At 35.4% G+C, this 25,731-nt stretch overlaps 1 protein-coding gene across 1 annotated transcript in view; it reads left to right on the forward strand.

Annotated features, from left to right (window-relative positions):
* Positions 1 to 14,855, forward strand: part of Alg10 (alpha-1,2-glucosyltransferase Alg10) — a 96,580-nt gene extending 81,725 nt beyond the window's left edge. The window contains exon 4 of the mRNA XM_090369097.1: positions 13,960 to 14,855. Within this exon, the coding sequence (XP_090225223.1) occupies positions 13,960 to 14,799 (840 nt within the window). The 3' untranslated portion in view covers positions 14,800 to 14,855. The remainder of the gene's footprint in view (positions 1 to 13,959) is intronic.
* Positions 14,856 to 25,731: the final 10,876 nt, after the last annotated feature.

Consider the following 25,731-nt stretch of genomic DNA (forward strand, 5'->3'; position numbering starts at 1 on the left):
TGACATTTTATTAAGTAGACAATATTATTCATGTCACTAATGTGGATAGTTTATAATATTCTACCACATATGTTTGGTATTACCAAACTCCATAAACCCAACCACCCACTAAGACCCATAATATCATTCAGCAAATCAGCTTTCTCTAATTTAGCTTCCTTCCTGGTCAAAATTATCTCCCCCCCTCACCAGATTTTCGAAATTCAAAGTAAACAATACCTCCCAAACCTTTGAAAAAATATATTCTATTACAGTAACCAATGATGACATCCTAGCTTCTTTTGACGTAGTCTCATTGTACACTAATGTACATTTGCCGTCAACATTACAAACCTTATGTGGCCTACCTATGGGATTAGGGATCTCAGCCCCCCCCATCTGAAATTTGCCTAGCCTCTGTAGAAAATCATATATTACAACCATACCCCCCCCCCCCCCAGATATTAAATTATTTATACGATACGCTGATGATATCCTCTTAATAGGGCACAAATCCACAATAAATGATCTTTTCATTAAATTTAATTCCATGCATAATAGATTAAAATATACCCTGGAATTAGAAGAAAATGGACAAATTAATTTTCTAAACCTCACTATATACAGAAGCGATACAAAACTAGGAAAAAGAATTTTAAAAAAATAATAATAAAAAAATACTCACACGGTCAAATACTTACACTTTGAATCGCATCATCCCCTTAACGCAAAAAAAGCAGTCCTTTATAATCAAATATTAAGAGTAGGAGACCAGCGGAATTACTTAGCAAGTACAGGTCACTGTTGAAAAAAAGCCGTGAATTAGGGTTGAATTTGAAAGTGTCTGCAATTCTGCCCAGACACGATAGGAGGGAGTGAGTATATGATGAGAGCCTTGTCGATCAATTCGGCCCTGGAGGGATTGTGCAAGGCTCAAGGGGTAGAATTTTTTTCAGCCTGGTCTGTACTTGTTAACAGGAGAGACTACTTCTACAGGGATGGGATACACTTAAATAGAAAGGGTGCAAGAATATTTGCTGATGCTATCGAGGCAGTGTTAGGTGGGTCGGAAAACTGCTAGCTTGGGGGGAGACAAAGACCAATAGATTAACAGTAGCCACTGGCAGAGGAGAAAGTGATTCTTGCACTTCTTCTATTGGAATGAGCAGCAGCCTGGAAAATAAGATGCAGGATATTTCAGAGACTGCTGGGAGTCATTGCGGTACAAGTAAACACATGGGTTGTGTTAGGGTAGCCAAGAATAGAAACAGGTGCATGTACACCAATGCTAGGAGTTTGGTAAATAAATTTGATGAATTTGAGGTATTGCTCAAAACATCAAAGGCAGATATTGTTGGGATATCAGAGACGTGGTGTCACACAGATATAAGGAATGCGGAACTGGAATTTGGGGAATACAATGTGTATAGAAAGGATAGACAGGACAGGAGGGGAGGAGGGGTTATGCTATTAGTTAAGAAACACAAAGTCCAAGGAAGTGAAGCCAGTCGACATCGATGGACAGGGCAGTGTCGAGTCAGTTTGGTGTGACATAAGCATAGGGAAATCAAATTGAGAGTAGGAGTGTGCTATAGGCCTAATTACTCTGATGAGTATAATAAGATATTGTACAGGGAAATAGAGTGGGCCAGTAAATCAGAGAGTCTTATAATGGGGGATTTTAATTTCCCAGATATTGACTGGAATTTGTGGGTTGGTCACTCGCACACTAGCAAGGCTTTTGTGGATTTATTGGATGATTGTTTTCTACATCAGCATGTTCGTGAGGCAACAAGAGGGAGCAATACTCTTGATCTGATTATCAGTAGTGATTCTTCATGCATTAAGAATCTGCAGATAAATGAACCACTAGGTGGCAGTGATCACAGTGTGTTGAAGTGGGATTTACTCAAGGAGGTAACTACCATCAGAGGTAAAGGGAAGGGTTTTTGTTTTCGTAAAGGCGACTATGATGGTCTGAGACAGTATTTAAATTCTATACAGTGGGACCAACTGATGATGTTACCAACAGCAAACTCAAAATGGGAAGCATTCAAGGAACTAATCTTGGAGGCTACCAGGCTTTACATACCAACTAAGAAATATTGTTCAAGGTTTAGGCCCAAATGGTTGTCAGATGAACTAATGAGACATATGGCAGAGAAGAAAAATGCATGGGATACATACAAATTAATGGGTGACATGGAAGCCTATGATAGATATAAGTTGGTCTGTAACCAAGTCACAAAGGAGATTAGGCAGGCAAAGGCAGACTACGAAAAATCCTTGGCAAAGGATGCAAAGAAAAACAGAAAAGAGTTCTTTACCTATTTAAACTCAAGAAGGAAAGGGATGAATCAGATTGGTCCACTGGATATTGATGGTTCAACAGTTGAGGATCCTGCTCAGGTGGCTAACAATCGAAATGAGTATTTTGCATCTACATTCACGCATGAGGAGTTATTCAGGAAGGAGAATGATGTAGGTAAAGTAAACATTGGCAGTGAGCTGGATGATTTTGTAATAACTGAGAGGAAAGTGGAGGAGAGATTGTTGAGGATAAACATAAAAAAGGCACCTGGGGTGGATGGGATCTATCCAGTTATATTAAAGGAGGCAGCAAAGGAAGTAAGCAAACCCCTAGCCATAATTATGAGAGCTTCTTTGGACTCAGGGGAGGTACCCATAGACTGGAGATGTGCAAATGTAACCCCAATTCACAAAGGAGGATCAAAGGCTGACACAAGTAATTATAGACCTGTTAGTTTAACTTCTGTTCCAGGTAAATTAATGGAGGCACTGGTTAAAGCCTGTTATCTAGACAAGAATTCAGTTATAGCTCAGACGCAGCATGGTTTTGTTAAGGGCAGGTCTTGTCTGACCAATTTGATTGGATACTATGATGTAGTCACAAAAGAACTGGATGCAGGGAATAACTTTGATATTATATATTTGGATCTTAGAAAGGCTTTTGATACTGTTGCACATGGAAGACTGCTGCACAAATTGGAGCAGTGTGGCATTGGAGGCAAATTACTGCTATGAATAAGGGGATGGTTGAGTGGCAGAAGACAGAGAGTGGTAATCAATTGACACTGCTCAACATGGACTAATGTTATTAGTGGAGTTCCTCAGGGTTCAGTGTTGGGTCCATTGTTGTTTTCGGTGTTTATGAATGATATTGATGATGGGATATCAAGTTTAATGTCCAAGTTTCCAGATGATACAAAGGTTGGCAGGGTCGTTAATAACACCACTGACGCTATGCTGCTGCAACAGGATCTGGAAAGGTTGAACTGATGGGCTGAGAGGTGGCAAATGAAGTTTAACATTGACAAATGTAAAGTACTACATATGGGAAACAGTAACCCCAGAGCAACGTATCAACTCTGCGGTACTACACTGACAGTGGTGGAGAATGAAAAGGACCTGGGGGTAATTGTGCAGGCAGATATGAAGTTCTCTGAGCAGTGCAGACGAGCTGCAAGAGTAGCTCATGGTGTCTTGTCAATGATATACAGGAATTTTTCTAGCAGGGATAAGGAGGTGATTATTGCCTTGTATAAGGCAATGGTTAGGCCACATCTTGAGTACTGTATACAGGTCTGAAGCCTCATTTCAAGAAGGATGTAGAGCTGCTGGAAAGGGTACAGAGAAGGGCAACAAGATTAGTGAATGGAACAAAGGGTTGCTCTTACGAAGAAAGGCTTAAGTTTTGCAAATTACAGAGTCTGGAGACTAGGCACCGGCGAGGTGATATGATAGAGGTGTATAAGGCTTTGAATGGTTTGAGCATGCTCAATGCCAATGGGATTCTTCATCTTGCTCAGAATAATCAGCTCAGAGGGCATAAATTCAAATTGAGGAAGGACGGATGTCGGATAGATGTGCGGAAATTTGCCTTTGTCCAGCGGGTGGTTGGTTGGTTGAATTGACTTCCATCACTTGTTGTTGAAGTTGATAGCCTAAACAAATTTAAGGCTCAACTGGACAGGTATTTCGAGCGAACAGAGGGGTGAAATGGGAGTGGTGTGTTTTTTTTTTTTTTTTTTTTTTTGGCTGATGCTTAATAAGCTTGCTTTCTTGCATCATATGCCTCTACTAATGCTAATGCCAAATTTACAATGCTATAAAATACAGTTCCACACATTACGACCTTAATAATGAACTTCAATATCTTACAAGTAAATTCATATCTAGGAAATATCCTATTCAATTAATCAAACAAACTATTATCAGTCCAAAATAATATTAACAACCCACCCAAACACATTTCCAATAATAATTCACATGTTATCCTCCCTTACCATAGTAATTTTGCCAATCAATTTCGCCGTTTATTCAAAGGTACCGATATCACCCTTACATTCTCATCTTATAATAAACTAGGTTCATTATTCAACTCATATAAAGACACACACACAATTACCACATTAGTGACATGAATAATATTGTCTACTTAATAAAATGTCAACATAACTGTAATGCTTGCTACATTGCTACATTGGTAGCACCACCACAAAATATGGTTCCATCAAAACATCAAACACACGTGCGTACTACCACTACAATAGCTTTATGATGGGACAGTCCAATACTGAATTAGCAAAACATGTTCAATCCCACAACCACACCCCCTTAGTAGATTCAGCCATTCCTGTTATCAAATTAAAGTCCAGTTTTAAAATTTGCCAATATGAATCCCTAGTTATAGAATGGTTTTGCTGCCATTCCACTCTCCAAGTATTAAATTCCAAACTACCCTATAACATAGCACCGGTCTGGAATCTCATGCACCTGAGATTCCCATGTGTATCCAGGAGCATCGTGGGAACTTAGTCTTTAAATACACGCGTCCACTCTCATTTTACCATTGCCAACTGAAGACGTTTAAAACGAAAGCCACTTGTTAGGCTATTTGCCTTCTGTTTTCAACCATATAACTTCAACTGTTCCAATTTCAACATTGACAACCAAGGACGAAGACGTGCACTTCTATTTCCTTGCGCATATTTTAATTCTGTTTTTAAATCCTAACTTATTCACGCTAACTTAAATTTAAAATTATCATCCATTTTATTCTAACATCAATGCAGATTATAAAATGGTGAGTACCATAATAAATTAAATTAAGCTATGCTATTATATTGTGTCAGTTATAAACGGTACTTTCAGAGCTCTACAATTTTCAAATTATAACTTAACAACTTAAAAAAGATTGTAAAGCTGTTGTATCATCATAATCATAAATTATGTCCATCTTTTTATATATAAAAAAAGAGGTAAACTGCAGCCATTATCGACCCACTGCAGGATGGAAGCCTTCTCAACATTTCATGTTGAGGGAAAATGGACCATAATCTGCTGTGCTGGTCCAGTTTGGGTTAGCAGATCGACCATATTTAGCAGTCAGGGGCTTGAACCCCAGTCTACTCAAGAAGCTTGTGCCACTGCACTCCCGCTCCTGACCACTCAGCTATGGAGTAACCTTTTTATGTATTTGAAATTATTTATTTATTATTTTTTTTTCTTTTGTGTTTCATATACCACAGTTTGAGAATATATTTATTTGTGGTATATTTTCATATATCACAGTTTGTGAATAATGTTTTGTGTAACAAACTTTCATGAAAATGAAAGTTTGTTACACAAAAACGAAAGTTATGAAAATTTAGAGTGAGGACTGAATAAACAAAAAAAGAGCTGTTTAGATGAAGACAAAAAATTATACATGGAAATAAATAACAGAATAAGTAAAGCTGGAGGTGTAGAAAGTCAATTAAACATTCATTTGGAGCAAAAGACAAAATTTGCTTTTTATGCACCTTATTTTAATCTGTTTTAACCTTTAGACCAGATGGCTGAGTAAGGAATAACGGTGTTTCAAACTAAGTTTGGAATTGATATTTAGGGCTGAGAGAAAGATGCTCACATTTATTGGACTTATTATACAGCAAACCGTATGGACTAGTCTGTTAATTTTTAGTTTATTCCAGGTGTAAACGAAATGGAGTTGGCCTCACCTCTAAAAGCAACCACCCCATATGCTGGAATAAGCAAGTAGTCAGTCACGATAGCCAATTAGCTTACCTGAGGTAATGGCATACTTCTCCTTGTTTACATCAAGAATAAATTAAAAATAAATAGATTACTATTGAAATGGTGCACTCTGGCATGTTAGAAATTCACAAGAACAAGAAAGCTATTCTAATCAGATTGTTAAGTAATGTAGAAAAACTATTAGGGGAAAATTTTACCTAGTTAGATTGATTATTTGCAAGAATAATTAGTAATTAGAATAATGTATAATTAGTATAAAAAAAAGATGTTTCTACTAAAAAAGTTCAAGAAACACCGTGTAGTCTCGAATAAAGCCCTGAATGGTTTGAGCATGCTCAGTGCTGATGGGATTCTTCCTCTTGCTCAGAATAATCACCTGAGAGGGCATGAATTCAAATTGAGTAAAGACAGATGTAGGATAGATGTGCAGAAGTTTGCCTTTAGCCAGCAGGTAGTTGGTTGGTGGAACAGACTTCCATCCTTTGTTGTGAAGGTAAATTTAAAAAGCCCTAAATAAATTTAAGGCTGAGCTGGACAGGTATTTGAAACAAATGGAGGAGTGAAATGGGAGGTTTTTTTTTTTTTTTTTTTTTTTTTTTTGCTGATGTTGCATAAGCTTGCTTTCTTGCAGCATATGCCTCTACTAATGCTAGTCTGCAACTTGACTAATGGCATTTGAAAGTATGTATAAGGTTGTGGAGATTCTAGTGTGATACTTGACCCTTAGAATAGTGAATGATGCCTGGAGCATCATTCACTATTCTATCCAACTTGCATTTTCAGTTGTAATTGCATTGACATTAACTGTCCAAATCAAATTAACCCCAAGATGAAGCTTTAAAAAGGCTTTGTCCCCAAATTTCCAAAGTAGATCAGATGGAATGAAATTTGAAAAGAACCAGTTGAAATTTGTGATTGTTATCTAGGATTTCTGAAAACAATATTGTATTGTGTACTTAGAAATTATTTTTTTAAGTGCCCAAGAAATGCAATCAGAAGGAATGGACCTATTCTCTGGGCAATGAAAAATTGGAACTTACTCAGTGACTGCAATTGCTCATTATACAATAATAATTTCTGAATACTTTTTGAAATACTCTGTAACTATATTACAGCATCCTTCTTATTCACCTGAACTTCCAGCATGAGATTTTTACTTTTTTCCTAAACTAAACTCATTACAGAGATGATTTTTCGGTGGAGTAGGAGTTACGCCAGCTTGGACAAAGTCAAGGAACTTCCAGAAGTTCTTTTGAAATTATATTATCAATGGAAAAAATGCATAAATAGCCATGGTCATTATTTTGAGCAGTCTGTATCTGGTTATCTCTGAATATTCTATATGTTTAAATAAAAATATTGCTGGAGCTCTTTGATCCTACCTTGTAGATGTCTTCAAAAGGCTTCTGTTGAAGAGCTTAGCTTAGATTCAATTAAATATGCATTGCCTACCTTTAAGAAAATCATAGGAACATTAACTATGTCAGTTGAAGACTAAGCCAGAGAAAGAGAGAGAATATTGATTGATTTCTAAACAGATAGGTTAATGCTGTGCAGAACTTGGAGCGATTCATTGTTATTGAATTAACTTTACCTTTGCATTGTAGACATTTTTAGGTGCATTAGCATATGTTACTATAGCATATACAGTAAACCCCCACTATTCGCGGTATCTGTATTCGGTCGCTGATTTAATATAAAATGAAACCTAAAAAAATATGAATTTTAAATCGCTGTGAACATTTTCTGCCATAAAAATACATGGGCGTGGATAAAATCATCTTTTCCGGTCAAAACAGTGCTCAGTGGGTGGGGGGAGAAGGGTGACAAAATTGTGAGCGTGGATGTTTCTCTCTAATCCTTGTTCAGTATGTGTTATGCGCTTGTCATGGAATGTTTCGTCGTTTGCTTTTAATTTTATAAATTGATATGCTTACAAAAGTGAACAATCTACCGTTTTGCAGTTTATTAGTGTAAACAGACTTTTTCGAGTGTGTTAACGGAAAAAAGTGACTTTATTGTGGGCAAGTTCTTTTCTAACCCCTACAAAAATATGGCTACGAATAACAAGGGAATTGTGAAAAAATCAAAGAAGGTGATGACATTAGCAAGTAAAATTCAGTTATTAGACAAAATTTTTAATGATGAAAGTGTCTCGTCAGTGGCAAAACATTATAAAATCAATTAATCAACGGTACGATCAATCAAGAAATCGGAAGAAAAAATCCACCGTAGTGTCCGTGAAAACTCGCTAATTGCTTCAAAAATTTGCTCTGTAACTCGTGATGTTAAATTTAAAAAAATGGAAAAGGATTTAAATCTGTGGATAGAAGACCGAACTCAAAATAAAATTCTGTTAAGTTCACTCATCATTCGTGAAAAGGCAAAACTCCTTTATCAACACTTTAGCGAAACTGGTGATAGCACCGGCGGGATAAGTTTTTTAGCTATAACAAAGATGCTGGATTGAAAGATTTGTTTGAAATTTTTAATAAATATTACATTTAATATTAAATTGTTTCTTATTTCCATTTTGATGCCTTATGCTTGCATTTCACTGCGTACTGTCTATTATGTACATAGTCATATTATGAAGGTACATATAATACATATATAGACAAAATTTTAGACTAGTTTTTCTTATTTCATACTTTGGAACGGAACCCCTTTATTACTATAGGAGCCATAACTCAGTATTCGCAGCATTTCTCAGGAACTTAACCCCTGCGAATAGCAGGGGTTAAGTTCCTGAGTTCCACTATTTAGGAGTTAAGTTCCACTATTTACTTACTGTAAATAGTGGAGTTAAGTTCCACTATTTACTTACTGTATATAGTAAGTAAATAGTGGAGAGTGATTGGAGTAAACAGGAAGATAATAAGAGGTATTATGGATCGGGGACACTGCTTAAGCAAACATACCATACAACCATAATGTATAAATAGTGGTATATAGAAAGTGTGAAGTAGAAGTTTGTTACTGTTGAACTTACAGTATACACGAAAAGTAAACTAGAAGAAATGAATAAGACATGTAGTGTTTTACAATAGGATAATGTGACAAAATAAGATAGGATAAGGCAACTAAAATAATATGGAGGTAAAATAAGATAACATTGCAGTGTTACTCACAATTTCAATGTCTATATATATATATATATATTTTTTTTTTATTCATCCTTTGGATCTATCGTTCTCCGAACTTTACTAATCACTTGGAACTCTTTGATTCCTTTCTTTGAAACTTTACTTTCCCCATTCCTACCTTCCTAATGGTGAGGTAATTTTCCTTGGTGATTTTAATGTTCACAACTCCTGCTAGATGAGATGCTGAGGCTCTTGCAATTACTAATGACTTCACACAGATTGTTCATTTACCTGCCAGAACACCAGACAATCCTCACCACCATCCAACACTTGTGAGCTTTTTCTCACAAACAACCCTTCCGAGTCTGGGAACCTCATATCACACCTTGGCAATGGTCTCTTTTCCAGTGGTGCCTTTCTCTCTTTACCATTCTCATGTTGTTTGTCATTGCAAGAATGGAAAATGGAATGATGTGCAAGATTTCTATTTTTCTTTTCTTTGGTTGGATTACTGCTTTAAATCATCTGATGTGAATGTTTGCTCAGATCATGTTAGTGAGTGAAATTATTCCTCTAGCAATGAAATCCCTTTATTCCACATTATATCTTAAAATCTCATCCTTTATCTAAACGTTGATTTTCCAATAAATATGTTAAGGCTGTTCAGGATAAGAATGTTGCTTATCACAACTGGCATGCATCCAAATCTCCAGGTTCATTTTCTGCCTACACCAAAGCTGACAACAATTGTAAAGCAGTCATTAATCAGTCCAAACTAGATTCTCAACACGCTAAGAATGGGAAACTTGCATCTTGTCCAAATGGTAGTCAAGCATTCTAGTCTCTTGCCAGATCTGGCTGCAACTCTAGTCTCTACTGGCTGCAACTTTTGCCCATCTTTACTCCCACCTCTGTTAAAAATGTTATGATTCTATTGCCACTCTAGCTAAAGATATAGCTGACTGCTAGCATCCTACTTTTCTTCTAACTCTTGTGTTGGTGATCTTGGTAAACTACCTCCTACCATTCCCAATACACTACATTTAATGCCTCCCTCCCTCCTGTGGTCCTCTACCAAAAGAATGTCAGAAGACTTTTGAACAACCTTGATGCCAAGAAAGTGACAGGTCCTGATGGTATTTCACTACTTGTTCTCTAAACCTGTACTCCTGAGCTTATACCTATTATGCGTTGTCTTTTTTATTCCATTTTGTTTTTCCTTCTGCTTGAAAATTTGCTCATATCCAGGGCACTTCCGTAGCCAGGAGCAGCAGTGCGTAGCACATGGTTCTTGATTAGACCAGGGTTCGAGCCCATGACCACCAAATACGGAGGATGCGGAAAGGTCAGGGAATGACCACCGCATATCTCCGGAGCAATATGGCCTTAGTTGCTAATGCTCCTAAAAACCAAATAACAAACAAACAAAACAAACATATCCAGGCAGTTCCTAAAAATAATTACAAATCCCTCCCATCCAGTTATCATCCCATTGCACTTCTGCTCTTTCTAAAGTAATGGAGAAATCCATTAACCACCAATCTGTATTCCGTCAGTCTCAGTTGACTGGTGTTGTACTGGCATGTTACTCATCTGTGCACAAATTCATTGGAAAACATTTGGTGAAACTTTGAAATTACAACTGCAGTTGCCCTTGTAATTTCAAAGGCTTTTGATCTTGTTTGGCATAAAGAACTACTAGATAAGCTTACATCTTATGGTTTGCTAACTATTTTTTGTAATTGGGTATCCAGTTTTCTCTCTGACCTTTCTTTCTGCATGTAATGGTAGATGGCTCTCTGTCTTCTAATTTCTCCACTAATGTCGGTATTCTTCAAGGTTCAGTTCTTTCTCCCACTCTTTTCCTCTTGTATATTAATGACCTTCTTCCATTGAGTGGAAACCCTATCCTTAGTTTTGCTGATGATAGCACATTTCATTCCACCTTCCAGTTTGAGAAAGCTTACCCTGCTCAAACAGCTTCAACTTCTCGAATATCCACTACCAGTTTCCTGAATGCTGATCTCTAGATAATTCTCCAGTGGGGCAAAGATAACTTAGTTACTTTCAATCCTTCTAAAACTCTTATACTGTCATATCTCATAAAAAGGATTCCTCTGCTCCTGTGTTTGTCTTCCACAGTACTCAATTTCAAAACAAGATCACTTATCTATATTAGGGATTACTCTTGTTTCTAATCTCTCTTGTCTTAAGCACATCACAAATAGATGCTTCCTCTGCATCTAAAAAACGTTTTTTTACATGCTTCTTTAGCATCTGAAAAACTGTTTTTTTACATGCTTCTTTAGAATCTGAAAAACTGGGCTTTATCTTTTGCTGTTGGTGTTTCTTTTCTTTTAAACAGCTACTAACCTGCTCAGGTCTCAAATCCACCCACCATGGGATATTTTTCCCACATCTTGGGTGTGCCCCCCCCCCCATAACCTCTCTCAAGCTTCTAGACTCCATCAAAAGGGGGCAGTTAAGTTAATTAACGACCATCTCTTACAAAGTGTTCATTTTTGCTGCATGCCTTTTCTATAGATACTTCCATGGGCACACCTTCTGAACTGGCTTCTATCCCCCCTCGCTTTCTTCTAAACCAGTCTGAACACATTCCATAGCCAGTCAGCATCCTCTTATTGTCCAACTTACTCACAGAATTAACTTTTCTTCTTCTGCCTCATTTATTCCTTCAATTTCTGTTTACTGGAACAGACTCCCTTCACACACATTTTCTGAAAATTACTATCTACAGAAATTCGACTTTAATGTCAACAGGTACCTTCTTTTTAGCACCCGGGCATGGTACTAAGTACTATACGTTCTAATACCTTTCGTGTTTGGGGTTTTTATATATAAAAAAATTATATCTCTATTGTCTTTACCATGTCTGTCCATCTACATGTGACAGCTCGAATCCCATTGGATGATTTTTATGAAATTTTATACAGTCTGCCCTCGTATAGCACGATAGTTGTGTTCCTAGAAACCCTCGTGCAATATAAACAACAGGCCCTATGGGAAAAGTGGGGTTAGGTGCCGACCACCCAAGATTGAACACACATTTGGAACCAAAACATTGCCAAACACAATAAATAATCGGGTAATTAAAATACTTACGTATTTTATAACGATTAAAATACGTAATAAAAAATAATATAATATTTTTTATTATTTAATATATTATAATAAAGTATTTTTAGTATTTTTTAATACTAAAAAAGTATTTTTTACGAATAAAATACGTATTTTATTCGTAAAAAATTTATGATATTAAATAAAATAGTCGTAATAAAATACTTACGTATTTTATAATACGTAAGTATAAATTATAATACGTAAGTCGTAATAAAATGCTTACGTTTTTTATTACGACTATTACGTAATAAAATATTGCTAATGTTTTTGCTTCTATCGTAAGCAAACTTGTTTTTTGTTTGATTTTCTATCCAAACAGATAGAAAATCGAAAAACAGATAGAAAAGACAGCCGTTCCGTCTCTTCCAATCCTTGTGTCTTAATCTAATGGATTTTAATTACACTTTGAGTTGTTCCCACTATGAAAGTTGTTTTTATTTTCTCTGCATTCTTTGTAATTCTCGGCGTTGCCTCATTTAGGTCTGTAGCACGTGCAATATCACATGGTCTTTCATTTCGCTCAAAGCGTTTCACAATTTCATATTTTTTCTCTATCGACAGAGGCGGACTGGCCATAAGCCTTATCCGGGAAATCCTGGTGGGCCGGAGGCCGGTGTGATTTTGGCCATAAACCGTAGTATGAGGCCACTATAAATTTTCCCGGGTAAGAATTTTTGACTCAGTCCACCTCTGTTTATCGATATTGCTTCTTTTTTTTTCTCTCTGAATCTGCAGTGTCTTCGCCAGGACGCTTCCTTTTCACACCTTTTAAGTATTTTACTCATTTTTAAAACACAATTACAAAACGAGGAGGCACGCTTGATACACATAAACAAAGTTGCGCGCGTGTAGCAACTGAATAAACAACACCGTAAAGGCCGAGTACACTATTAACACCTCACATTTTACTAAAGCACATTTCTGGGGGTTACTACCATAAAACAATTTCCAGTTGCGTTTCTGCTAGTGGAATCTGTTATAAACTGGTCGTAAACTCGATCTAATTGAAATTGCAAATTATCGATAGCTGGAATTGTGTGGGTTTTTACGTTATTTGTGTGTTATGTGAAATGTGTTTCCCCTTCACTGATATAAAACACATAAATACATTTTCAGAATCTTCTTCATTCCTATCATGTTGCGTTCAGTTGGGATGATTCCGCGTTCGACTGCCATTTCTTGTAAACACAAAGGCGAATCGTGCATAAGCGAATTCGGTTCGTGTTATATAAGATAACGTTCCCCTATTTATAAATCGTGTAATGTAAACACGTGTTATAGGAGGACGGACTGTATTTAGGATTAAAAAAAAAAAAGATATTAAAATGATTTGTGAAGCCATTCCAAATTTCATTAAAATTTGACCAGTAGAAATCTGACAGTTATCGGGATTTATTTTATTTATTTTTATACATTTCACATAGGCTCTCATAAATCATATACTGTAACTGAAGCACTGGATATTGTTTGTTGGCACATGTGCAGAAATAAAATTTTATCAGTTTGAGCATAAATTTTTTTTTTTTTAATTATTATTATTTGCTAATATACCTGAAATATAACACACTGCATTTTTAACTAACTTGTTCATTGTAACTATATTTTATAAATGACGCTTAAAAATATAAATTTCTGTATGCTTGATATTTGTTAATTTTGTTTATCTATTTCATGTTTATAATTTTTATTACAGGTAATGGCACAACAAGCTCTCAGCATCCTGTCTAAGTATATTAAGTTAGAGAAAAAAGATGATGACAAAATTATGCCAAAAGGAAGTGCCCAATACTTAATATATTTTGGTAATGCTGCACTAGCAATGCCGTTTCGTCAGAAAAAGAGATTTCTTAATGCCATTATTGATATCCTGACAGCTGTAGGAGGATATATTTTAGTAGGAATAGCTTTTTTGGCTTTTGTTATCTATAATCATTCCATTGCTCTAGGAGACAAAGAGTCTCATCAGGCATGTTTTAATATTCCACAAATTGGTTATTTTCTTGGCTTTACACTTTGTTTTGCTAGTCCGTATATGCTAACTCTACCAAAGTTTCGAAAGTTTTTTTATTTCCTTATCAGCCAGCCAATGGTGGTATGCATTGCAGCATTGCTTAGTGCATTGGCTGTTCAGTATCTTACATTTGTTCATCCGTACTTATTGGCTGACAATCGTCATTTGACCTTCTATATTTGGAAACGCTTTCTAGGTCATAGCACACTTGTTTCTTGTCTTCTCATACCAGCTTACATATATAGTGGATGGACTGTGATTCATTCTGTGCAACAGAAGGATGCCTTATGGAAACTTGTATTTGCAATATGTGTAATTGCTGCAACTGTGCCACAGAAGCTCTTAGAGTTTCGTTACTTCATCATTCCCTTCATCTTTTACAGACTGCACATCCCTACAAATAACTACCTGCAGCTGACAGCAGAATTTCTCTTATATTTTTCAGTGAACTGTGCTACATTTTATCTGTTTTTAATGAAACCATTCACCTGGGACAATCAGTTACAAAGGTTCATGTGGTAAATATTTAAACTCATATTACATCACTTGTGTAGAATGATTCTTAATATGCAAGGTACTCACACCATTTTTTTCAGTCATGTAATAAAATATCATTGATCCAGAAACTTTGTAAATAATTATGAAATACTCTTCACAAATAAATGGTTGTTTGTGAATCACTGGAGTTGACTATTAGCTAATGGAACTTCATTTGTTATTAGCAATTTCAAATTTTTAAAATCCATCCTTAATACCAAATGAGTATTTCTAGTTTCACAGAGATTAAGTTGCAGAAATGCTAAATATGTAAAGATAATATATGTGCTCATTGCATTTTGAAGAAGGGTTTAATTTGTTTTATAATTATCCATATTTCTGCAACCTATATCATTATTATAGAATAGATATTGTTAGATAATGTTTGATAGTAGTTAGGATTGAATGATTTAGGGAAATTTTTCAATAAATCATTCATGGACTGTGCCATTACATTGATAGCTTGTGGCCATAGAAAAGTCATCTTAATTATTATCCATTCTTATTTTTGCAAGATCAGGGATTAAACATCCAAGAATTACTATTCTTAATTTTATACTTAATTATTAAAAAATATATTTTGTTATGAACTAGAACTGTGGGGTGGTGGTGGTGGTGACGATATGGGGAGGATTAAAAAAATGACAAGAACAACGTCTCTTCTCTTTGTAGTCAGTATGCCTGATTAAACAATCTGATGGAAATTAAAACAGAGAGGGATAAGAAACATTAAGATTAATAATTATTGCACAGTACTTCATTACATTGGAATAGATAAAACAAAGTTTATGAAGTAGGGGGTTTTCATGTTTTTACCTGTCTTTTTTATGTGTTGGTAATGTTATCAGCTGTTAGCTTTTTCTTGGTGATTCTCATAGGTAGGGTTTGATATCAGATGGACTTCTAGGCTGTGTCTGTTGATTCTCATTATCAGACTTAGTTGGTTTATTCCTGTTTACAATGGCAAGAACTATTCCACCAAAGGCAAAACCAATATGAATACATGAAACACAAAACACTGCTACCTAGTGACCTTAACTATTTCATAGGCATGCATGTGCTCATGCGCACACAATTTTTATGAGCTCCCTTTGGTACTTATGTGTTCATTTTTGTATGAATTACCTTGAAATCTTCCAGTAGATGCTATATCTTGCCTGTGTTTCTAAGTAATTGTTAACACAGTTTATAATAGATGGCATCATGAAAATAACTTGAAAATTGGAGGAACAGCTTGCTCCTGTTAGCCATTGTTGTTTGATTTGGATGTACAAAAGCCAAAATTGAATAAATTCTCTCGAATTCATATCCAGAAGTTTTTGAATTTGAACCAAGTGATACATAAATAGATGTAGGGGATATTACAATAATTTCCCACTGATGTTGAACAATAAAGTCAAAATAAGAACAAATTAATGTTTAAAAACATTATGCACAAAGTTTTAATTTTTACAAAACTTTAATAAACACACTTTATAGAGTCCACTGTTATGGGAAATACATTTCCATACAGCCCACCTACTTTTGAAAAATTCACTTGTGAAAAGATTAATTGCCTTAGCACATTCAAAACATCTCAACCCAGTTCATATGTAGTACTAAGTACTGTAAGTTCATATGGGGATATTCATGAAAACACACACACACACTATATTTTCAAGCCCTGGATATTTGCTGATTGTAAATGTAATTGGCTCATGTGGCACAAATGGTCATGAAACATATTCTGATTCGCTGTTTAGTGTTTGTCCATCCATTGTATTATTACTGCTGTTCTTTCTGTAATGAATGATATTGTGATTACTCTTAACTGTATATTCTCATTAAAATTGCAGTTAAATCACTTTTTTAAACACCATAACTGTGGTATTTGTGAATAATAATTCATTTTATTTTTTTTATAGTTAGTAAGTTATATAATACTGTCTAGTATTTGATACCAAAACATCAAATTTATAGTGATGATAATAGAAATTTTTTAAATATTTTTAACTACCGCTGCTTTAGCACAGATTATCTTGCTGACTGAAGGATGTAAACAGATTCCCCTTCAACCAGCATGTAAATGCATGCTGTATCTTGTGTATATCCCATTTGCTTGTGTGTGTGTGTGTGTGTGTGTGTGTGTGTGTGTGTGTGTGTGTGTGTGTGTGTGTGTGTGTGTGTGTGTGTGTGTGTGTGTGTGTGTGTGTGTGTGTGTGTGTGTGTGTGTGTGTAATTGCCATTAGAGACCCCTAGCTTATTTTTTATGAAAAACTGAACATAAAAGTAACATAATTACTTCACATTAGAAGAGCAATTGACTTAGTGGTTTCTTTTTCAATATATATGTTTAGTATATACACACTTGTTAAAAATTAACTAAATACAATTGCACTTCAGCTTGATCATTGTTTATCTATTACAGTAGATTCAGATACAGTGGAATTTTTTATAAATAAATAAAAATACCTTTTCTGTCCATAAAATAAATTTAGAACAAAACCTCACATATGATTTCAGAAAGAGTTGTTTGAAAGAATTTTATGGTAGAGGATTTACAGTCTTCAGCCTCAAACATTAGATCAGAAATGCTTACAGTTGATAATTAAAAGAGATTTCGATAATAAAAAAGTCGATAATAAAAAGATGCTTTCGTAATTATGGCTAATGGTTACTTATCTCTTGCTGCTCTCTTAATATAATTGAATAGATTCCATTCTCACCGGGTGCTTTATTTACTTTTAGCCTTAGCAATTTCTCTTCCGCTTTCCTCTCAGATATCACAAACTCGTTTAACTCCCTGTTAGAATTTTTCACTGATTGCAATAAAGATATTATTAGTTAATTTGATAGTATGAACCAGAGCTGTAATGCTCAATATGTTCTACGTTGATATCAATATTTGTAAAATAATAAGAGAAGTTTACCTCGATATAATACGTAGAACACTTCCATATGATGCTCTCCAGAAATTAAAACGAAAAAATCGCAAACCTTACATTACAGTAAAAAATAAAAAATAATTAAAAATCAATCTAACGCAATTAAAAATTAAATTAATTAAGAGAAATTTAACGAAAAACATAAACATTATACAGAGGGCAGATAAAGGAGATACAGTTGTAATACTTGATAAACATGATTATATTAATAAGTTAGATTCAGTTTTCTCAGATTCCTCCACTTACCTTGAAGTAGACCCGGCAGTATTTACCAGTTTGGTCAATCAATACAGTAAAACATTAATCCTGTATCGAAAAAACGACTACATTACTATGGCTCAGTTAAAGGAATTGAAAGCCAGAACATACAATATTCCTGCACTTTTCGGTCAGGTAAAATTACACAAGACTGGATTTCCTATTCGGCCTATTGTTTCCCTACAGAAACTCAGCATTTTCATCCTTGGCCACACATGTATATAGCATTATAAAACCCTTTAGACGGGCGATACAATTTGTGATTAAGAACTACGATACACTATTTAATAACCTTAAGGATTGTGTGTAGCCTTGGTGATAATGATAATTTATTCTCACTAGATGTTACCTCGTTATATACGAATGTAAACGTTGAATACACATTAGATATTATTTGGGATATGTTAAATAATAACTATACTGATTAATTATACGAAGCTTCCTATTAAAGAAATTTTTTCACTTAATTAAACTCTTAGTTGAGGCCAACTATATCACCTTTCGAGACAAAGTATACAAACAAATTTTTGATTTGCCAATGGGATTGAGCTTGAGTGGCTTAATATCGGAGGTATATCTCTCAACGATTGAGCATATACATTTAACGCCTTTCTAACCTGTATCACATACTATGGGAGGTATTTAGATGATTTTCTAGTTATTACTGATAGTAGTACTATCCAAGACATTTTACTTTTGTTTAATAATATTCACTCTAGAATTTCGTTTCAAATTTACATTGGAAAGGGAGGGTACGGATACAAAGTCATTAAATTTTCTAAATTTCACACTTACTCAGGATTCAAATAAAATCCAATTTAACATCTATTGAATATCGAAAACCTACAAACACCGGTATGCTTCTGCATTATAACAGCTATCACCTGCTCTCCTAAAAGAGATCTGTTATCTTTAATCAATTTCTAAATGCCTATAAATATTCAACTACGAAATCTGCTTTGGGCTTAGAAATACAAATATTAACTAGCAGATTCTTAAACAGGGGTTATCCCCTTGCAACAATAAACCGAATTAGGGTACAGGCTAGGGATAGGATAAAAAATACTACATCAACCAATAATCGTAATATTAAACAGTACTTTATTTCTGTCCCATATGTTGAACAGTGGCACAAACAGCTTAACATTTTTTAAAGATACCGAATTTAATATTGTGGCCAGGCCAATACGGAAACTACACACTATACTGTAAAATCGCTCAGTCCTTTCCTCGTTTGCAACACAAATAAATGACCTGGTATACAACATTTCTTGTGGGGATTGCAACTTGTCGTACCAAGGTTCTGCGCATTTTCCTCTGAATTTTCGTGTAAATCAACATGCAGCCTAGGTTTGTGCGCATTAATTTTTAATATCGTTAGATTGATTTTTAATTGTGTTCAGTTGATTTTTAATTATTTTTTAATTCTGTTCAATTGAGTTTTAATTATTTTTTATTTTTTACTGTAATGTAAGATTTGCAGTTTTAATTGCTGGAGAGCATCATACAGAAGTTCTATGTATTATATTGAGGTAAACTTCTCTTATTATTTTACAAATACAGTCTGTCCTCGTATAGCACGATAGTTGTGTTCCTAGAAACCCTCGTGCAATATAAACAACAGGCCCTATGGGAAAAGTGGGGTTAGGTGCCGACCACCCAAGATTGAACACACATTTGGAACCAAAACATTGCCAAACACAATAAATAATCGGGTAATTAAAATACTTACGTATTTTATAACGATTAAAATACGTAATAAAAAATAATATAATATTTTTTATTATTTAATATATTATAATAAAGTATTTTTAGTATTTTTTAATACTAAAAAAGTATTTTTTACGAATAAAATACGTATTTTATTCGTAAAAAATTTATTATATTAAATAAAATAGTCGTAATAAAATACTTACGTATTTTATAATACGTAAGTATAAATTATAATACGTAAGTCGTAATAAAATGCTTACGTTTTTTATTACGACTATTACGTAATAAAATATTGCTAATGTTTTTGCTTCTATCGTAAGCAAACTTGTTTTTTGTTTGATTTTCTATCCAAACAGATAGAAAATCGAAAAACAGATAGAAAAGACAGCCGTTCCATCTCTCCCAATCCTTGTGTCTTAATCGTTATAAAATACTTACGTATTTTATAACGATTAAAATACGTAATAAAAAATATAATATATTATAATAAAGTATTTTTAGTATTTTTTAATACTAAAAAAGTATTTTTTACGAATTAAATACGTATTTTATTCGTAAAAAAATTATTATATTAAATAAAATAGTCTTAATAAAATACTTACGTATTTTATTACGACTATTACGTAATAAAATAATGCTAATGCTTTTGCTTCTATCGTAAGCAAACTTGTTTTTTGTTTGATTTTCTATCCAAACAGATGACAGCCATTCCATCTCTTCCAATTCTTTGTCTTAATCTAATGGATTTTAATTACACTTTGTGTTGTTCCTGCTATTAAAGTTGTTTTTATTTTCTCTGCATTCTTTGTAATTCTCGGCGTTGCCTCATTTAGGTCTGTAGCACGTGCAATATCACATGGTCTTTCATTTCGCTCAAAGCATTTCACAATTTCATATTTTTTTCTCTATCGACAGAGGCGGACTGGCCATAAGCCTTACCCGGGAAATCCCGGTGGGCCGGAGGCCGGTGTGATTTTAGCCATAAACCGTAGCATGAGGCCACTATAAATTTTCCCGGGTAAGAATTTTTGATCCAGTCCGCCTCTGTTTATCGATATTGCTTTTTTTTTTTTCTCTCTGAACCTGCAGTGTCTTTGCCAGGACGCTTCCTTTTCACACCTTTTAAGTATTTTACTAATTTTTTGGGAATAAAGCGCAATTACAAAACGAGGAGGCACGCTTAATACACATAAACAAAGCTGTGCGCGTGTAGCAACTGAATAAACACCGTAAAGGCCGAGATACACTATTAACATCCCCACATTTTACTAAAGCACATTTCTGGGGGTTACTACCATAAAACAATAAAAACAATTTCCGGTTGCGTTTCTGCTAGTGGAATCTGTTATAAACTGGTAGTAAACTCCATCTAATTGCATTTGTGATTATATCGATAGCTGGAATTGTGTTGGCTTTTACGTTATTATGGTGAAATGTGTTTCCCCTTCACTGATATAAAACACATAAATACATTTTCAGAATCTTCTCTTCATTCCTATCGTGTTGCATTCGGTTGGGGTGATTCCGCGTTCGACTGCCATTTCTTGTAAACACAAAGGCGAATCGTGCATAAGCGAATTCGGTTCGTTTTATATAAGATATCGTTCCCCTATTTATAAATCGTGTATGATCGAATTCGTGTAATGTAAACACGTGTTATACGAGGACCGACTGTATTATAGTTAATTTGATACGTTTCTGGAAACCCCCATCCCAAAAAATTTCATGTCTTTATTCCGTTTTTTCCAGACCTTTATTCCAGACGCAGCATGGTTTTGTTAAGGGCAGGTCTTGCCTGACCAATTTGATTGGATACTATGATGTAGTCACAAAAGAACTGGATGCAGGGAATAACTTTGATATTATATATTTGGATCTTAGAAAGGCTTTTGATACTGTTGCACATGGAAGACTGCTGCACAAATTGGAGCAGTGTGGCATTGGAGGCAAATTGCTGCTATGGATAAGGGGATGGTTGAGTGGCAGAAGACAGAGAGTGGTAATCAATGGACACTGCTCAACGTGGACTAATGTTATTAGTGGAGTTCCTCAAGGTTCAGTGTTGGGTCCATTGTTGTTTTCGGTGTTTATGAATGATATTGATGATGGGATATCAAGTTTAATGTCTAAGTTTGCAGATGATACAAAGGTTGGCAGGGTCGTTAAGGACACTACTGACGCTATGCTGCTGCAACAGGATCTGGAAAGGTTGAACAGATGGGCTGAGAGGTGGCAAATGAAGTTTAACATTGACAAATGTAAAGTACTACATATGGGTAACAGTAACCCCAGAGCAATGTATCAACTCTGCGGTACTACACTGACAGTGGTGGAGAATGAAAAGGACCTGGGGGTAATTGTGCAGGCAGATATGAAGTTCTCTGAGCAGTGCAGACGAGCTGCAAGAGTAGCTCATGGTGTCTTGTCAATGATATACAGGAATTTTTCTAGCAGGGATAAGGAGGTGATTATTCCCTTGTATAAGGCAATGGTTAGGCCACATCTTGAGTACTGTATACAGGTCTGGAGGCCTCATTTCAAGAAGGATGTAGAGCTGCTGGAACGGGTACAAAGAAGGGCAACAAGATTAGTAAATGGAACAAAGGGTTGCTCTTACAAAGAAAGGCTTAAGTTTTGCAAATTACAGAGTCTGGAGACTAGGCACCGGCGAGGTGATCTGATAGAGGTGTATAAGGCTTTGAATGGTTTGAGCATGCTCAATGCCAATGGGATTCTTCATCTTTCTCAGAATAATTACCTCAGAGGGCATAAATTCAAATTGAGGAAGGACGGATGTCGGATAGATGTGCGGAAATTTGCCTTTGGCCAGCGGGTGGTTGGTTGGTGGAACCGACTTCCATCACTTGTTGTTGAAGTTGATAGCCTAAACAAATTTAAAGCTCAACTGGACAGGTATTTCGAACGAACGGAGGGGTGAAATGGGAGAGGGTTTTTTTTTTTTTTTTTTTGGCTGATGCTGAATAAGCTTGCTTTCTTGCATCATATGCCTCTACTAATGCTAATGCTAATGTTTGTCAGAAACCTGAACAGAATGGTATAACTATACCATTTGTATCTGGTAAACCAATGGGATTCATCCCTTTCTTTCTGGTGTTAACATAAGTAAAGTAAAGAACTCTTTGTTACAATTCTTTGCCAAAAACTTTGTAATCTTTCTTATTTGTAATTTACCTTATCTTGTCTAATCTCCTTTGTGACTTGAATGCAGATTAGGTTATACTTTAAGTTTCTGTATCCCCCTGATAATTTATATACTTTCCATGTATTTTTCTTTTCTGCCACTAGTGTTATCAGTTTGTGTGGCATTCATTTAGATCTAAGCTTTAAACAGTGTCTGTTATTGGTATAAAAGCCTGGTAGCTTCTATAGTTACTTCTCCAAATGTTTCCCCGTTTGGAATTTGGAGTTTCTTCTTCTTCTTCTTCTTCTTCTTCTTGGTCCTTAGCTGGCAGCTGGGGGAGGCGGTTGGCCATGCAACCAGTATGCTGCTGTAGGTGCCGCAGGGTTTTGGACTTGTTCTGTGATGTTCTTCCATACTTTACAATCCATGGCGTCAGTCCTGGCCTGGTTAAGGTCGAGACGTCGGCTCTTCAAGTCATTTTCCACTTGCTTGGCCCACGTTTTCCTAGGTGCGGTCCTTTGGATGCTTCATTGGGTGGGTCATTGTCTCCAAAGGAGTGTGGATGGTATTCTGTTTGTGCCCATTCTACATACGTGGCCAAACCATCTAAGCCTTCGCTTCTGGATTTGGTCAGCAATGGTTGGTTGCTGTTGGCATCTGGCGCGGATGGTATCATTAGTGATGCGGTCACGAAGTGAGATGCCCAAAATCTGCTGCAGGCATCACATTTGGAATACCTCAAGTTTGTTTAAATCTAGCTTGAGATAAATCCATGTTTCTGATCTGTAAAGGAGAATGGGCAGGATCAAAGTCCGGAAGAGTCGGATTTTAGTCTTTGAGGAAATGTTGGTCTTCTTCCACAGACACCATTTGAGCGAGGCGAACGCAGTGGCCGCCTGTCCAATTCTGCTGTAGATTTCCATGGTGGATGCAACTTTCTTCTCCTGGACCAGCGACCCAAGGTATTTAAAGTCTCCAAATGTTTCCCCGTTTGGAATTTGGAGTTAGTAACATCATCAGTTGGTCCTCCCACTGAATAGAATTTAAAACTGTATGAGACCATTGTAGTCACCTTTACTTTTACCACTTTTACCTTCAGTGGTAGTTCTATCTTTAAATAGATCCCACATGTGATTGCTGTCACTAAGTGAATCCTTTATCTGGAGATTCCTAATGCATGATGTGTCACTGCTCATAATCAGATCAAAAGTATTTCTTTTTCTCATTACCTCTCTAAAGTGCTGGTGTAGAAAACAGTCATCTGATAAATCCAGAAAAGTTTTGCTGCTGTGTGAGCAACCAATCCACGAGTTCCCATCAATATCTGTTAAGTTAAAATTCTCCAATAAAAGACATTCTGATTTATTGTATAGTTGTTCATTATACTCATGACAGTCATTTGGCCTATAATGTGCTCCTACTCTCATTTTTGTTTTCCCAGTGTTTTATGTAACACAAAACTGACTCAATATTGCTGCACTGGTCACCTGTCAACCTGGTGCACTGCCTTAGATTCACCAAGAGCATGATTTCTTCCTCCATTGTGTTTCTCCTTTCTGTATACATTTTACTGATCGTATTTAAATTCTACATCCCTTATGTCTGAGTTGTACTATATCTCTGATATTCCTACAATTGCCCGCATTTGATCACTTAAGCAGTACTTCAAATTTGTCAAATTTGTTTACTATGCTTCTAGCATTAGTGTACACATACCTGTTTTTGCTGTTAGTAATCTTAATGCAGCCCATGTATTTGCTTGTCTCATGAGGGGCCCTATAACTCCCCCAACACCTTACTTTCCAGTAGAATCACTGCATGAGTCACTTAAAGAATTACTTTCACCTTTGCTTATGGCTGCTGTTAATCTGTTAACAGCAGCCACAGGTAGAGTATGAGAGTATTTTCTTACCCACCTAACATTTCCTTGATAACACAGCAAATTTTTGTACACCCTTCTATTTAAGCTTATCCTGTTCTTGTAAAAATAGTCTCTCCTATTACCAAGCAGAGACCCTTACCAAGAAATATTAGTAGCAAACACTGTTCATCTAAAGAGACTGCTTCAAAAGTGGCAGGGAGAAGGTAATGCAGAAGTGAATGCAAATTATCTTTATAACTTCATTAATAAGTTCAAAAGGAAAATAAATGAGAACTCCCATTCTTTAGAGAACTTCACTAAGTCTTATTGACATATTAGAAGCAATTTACATGTATGTTCATAGTTAACATAATAGACATTACATTGCATACAGATAAATTTAATTCATTTACATTTCAGGAATTAAATTCTCATTGCCAGAATGAATGTATGGGATTAGATTTCATCTGATGAATGTACATTTTTGGCAGATAGTGTCATTGGCCTTCTAAGTGACTGTGTGAGAGAAGCTTTTGGGGAAATAAATCATATCATTTAAACCGAAATTAAGACAACTAGCTTGAACTCTAGTAGGTACATAGATTGGAAAATTGACATTTCTGCCATGTTACAACATATAGCTGATGATTCATTAATAGTGAAAGTGAAAACAGGAAAGTGGAGGGTAGGGTTAGATCCTGTTTTTTTTTTCATAAGTTTCAGTGCTAACTTTTAACAACTATTTATAGATACATGGTGAATGTTTTCCCAACCTATTAATAGGTATGCTCTGAAAAATTGTGCTTGTAGTCACATTTGGTTGTTTTTGAAATGCTTAATATATATGCCATTGTATAAGTTGACCTTTGAATTGCTAAAAAATCATCAAGAATTTTCAGATCAACTTATATTGATCTGAAATTAAAGGCACATGCTTAGGATCAGAAAAACACAGTTAATATATATTGTATGATATACATGGTCAATTGGATTTATAGCAAAAGCCATATGCTATAGGA

Source organism: Mastigoproctus giganteus, chromosome 2 (genome assembly GCF_048544385.1).
Source record: "Mastigoproctus giganteus isolate SK-2022 chromosome 2, ASM4854438v1, whole genome shotgun sequence".
NCBI lineage: Eukaryota > Metazoa > Arthropoda > Arachnida > Uropygi > Thelyphonidae > Mastigoproctus > Mastigoproctus giganteus.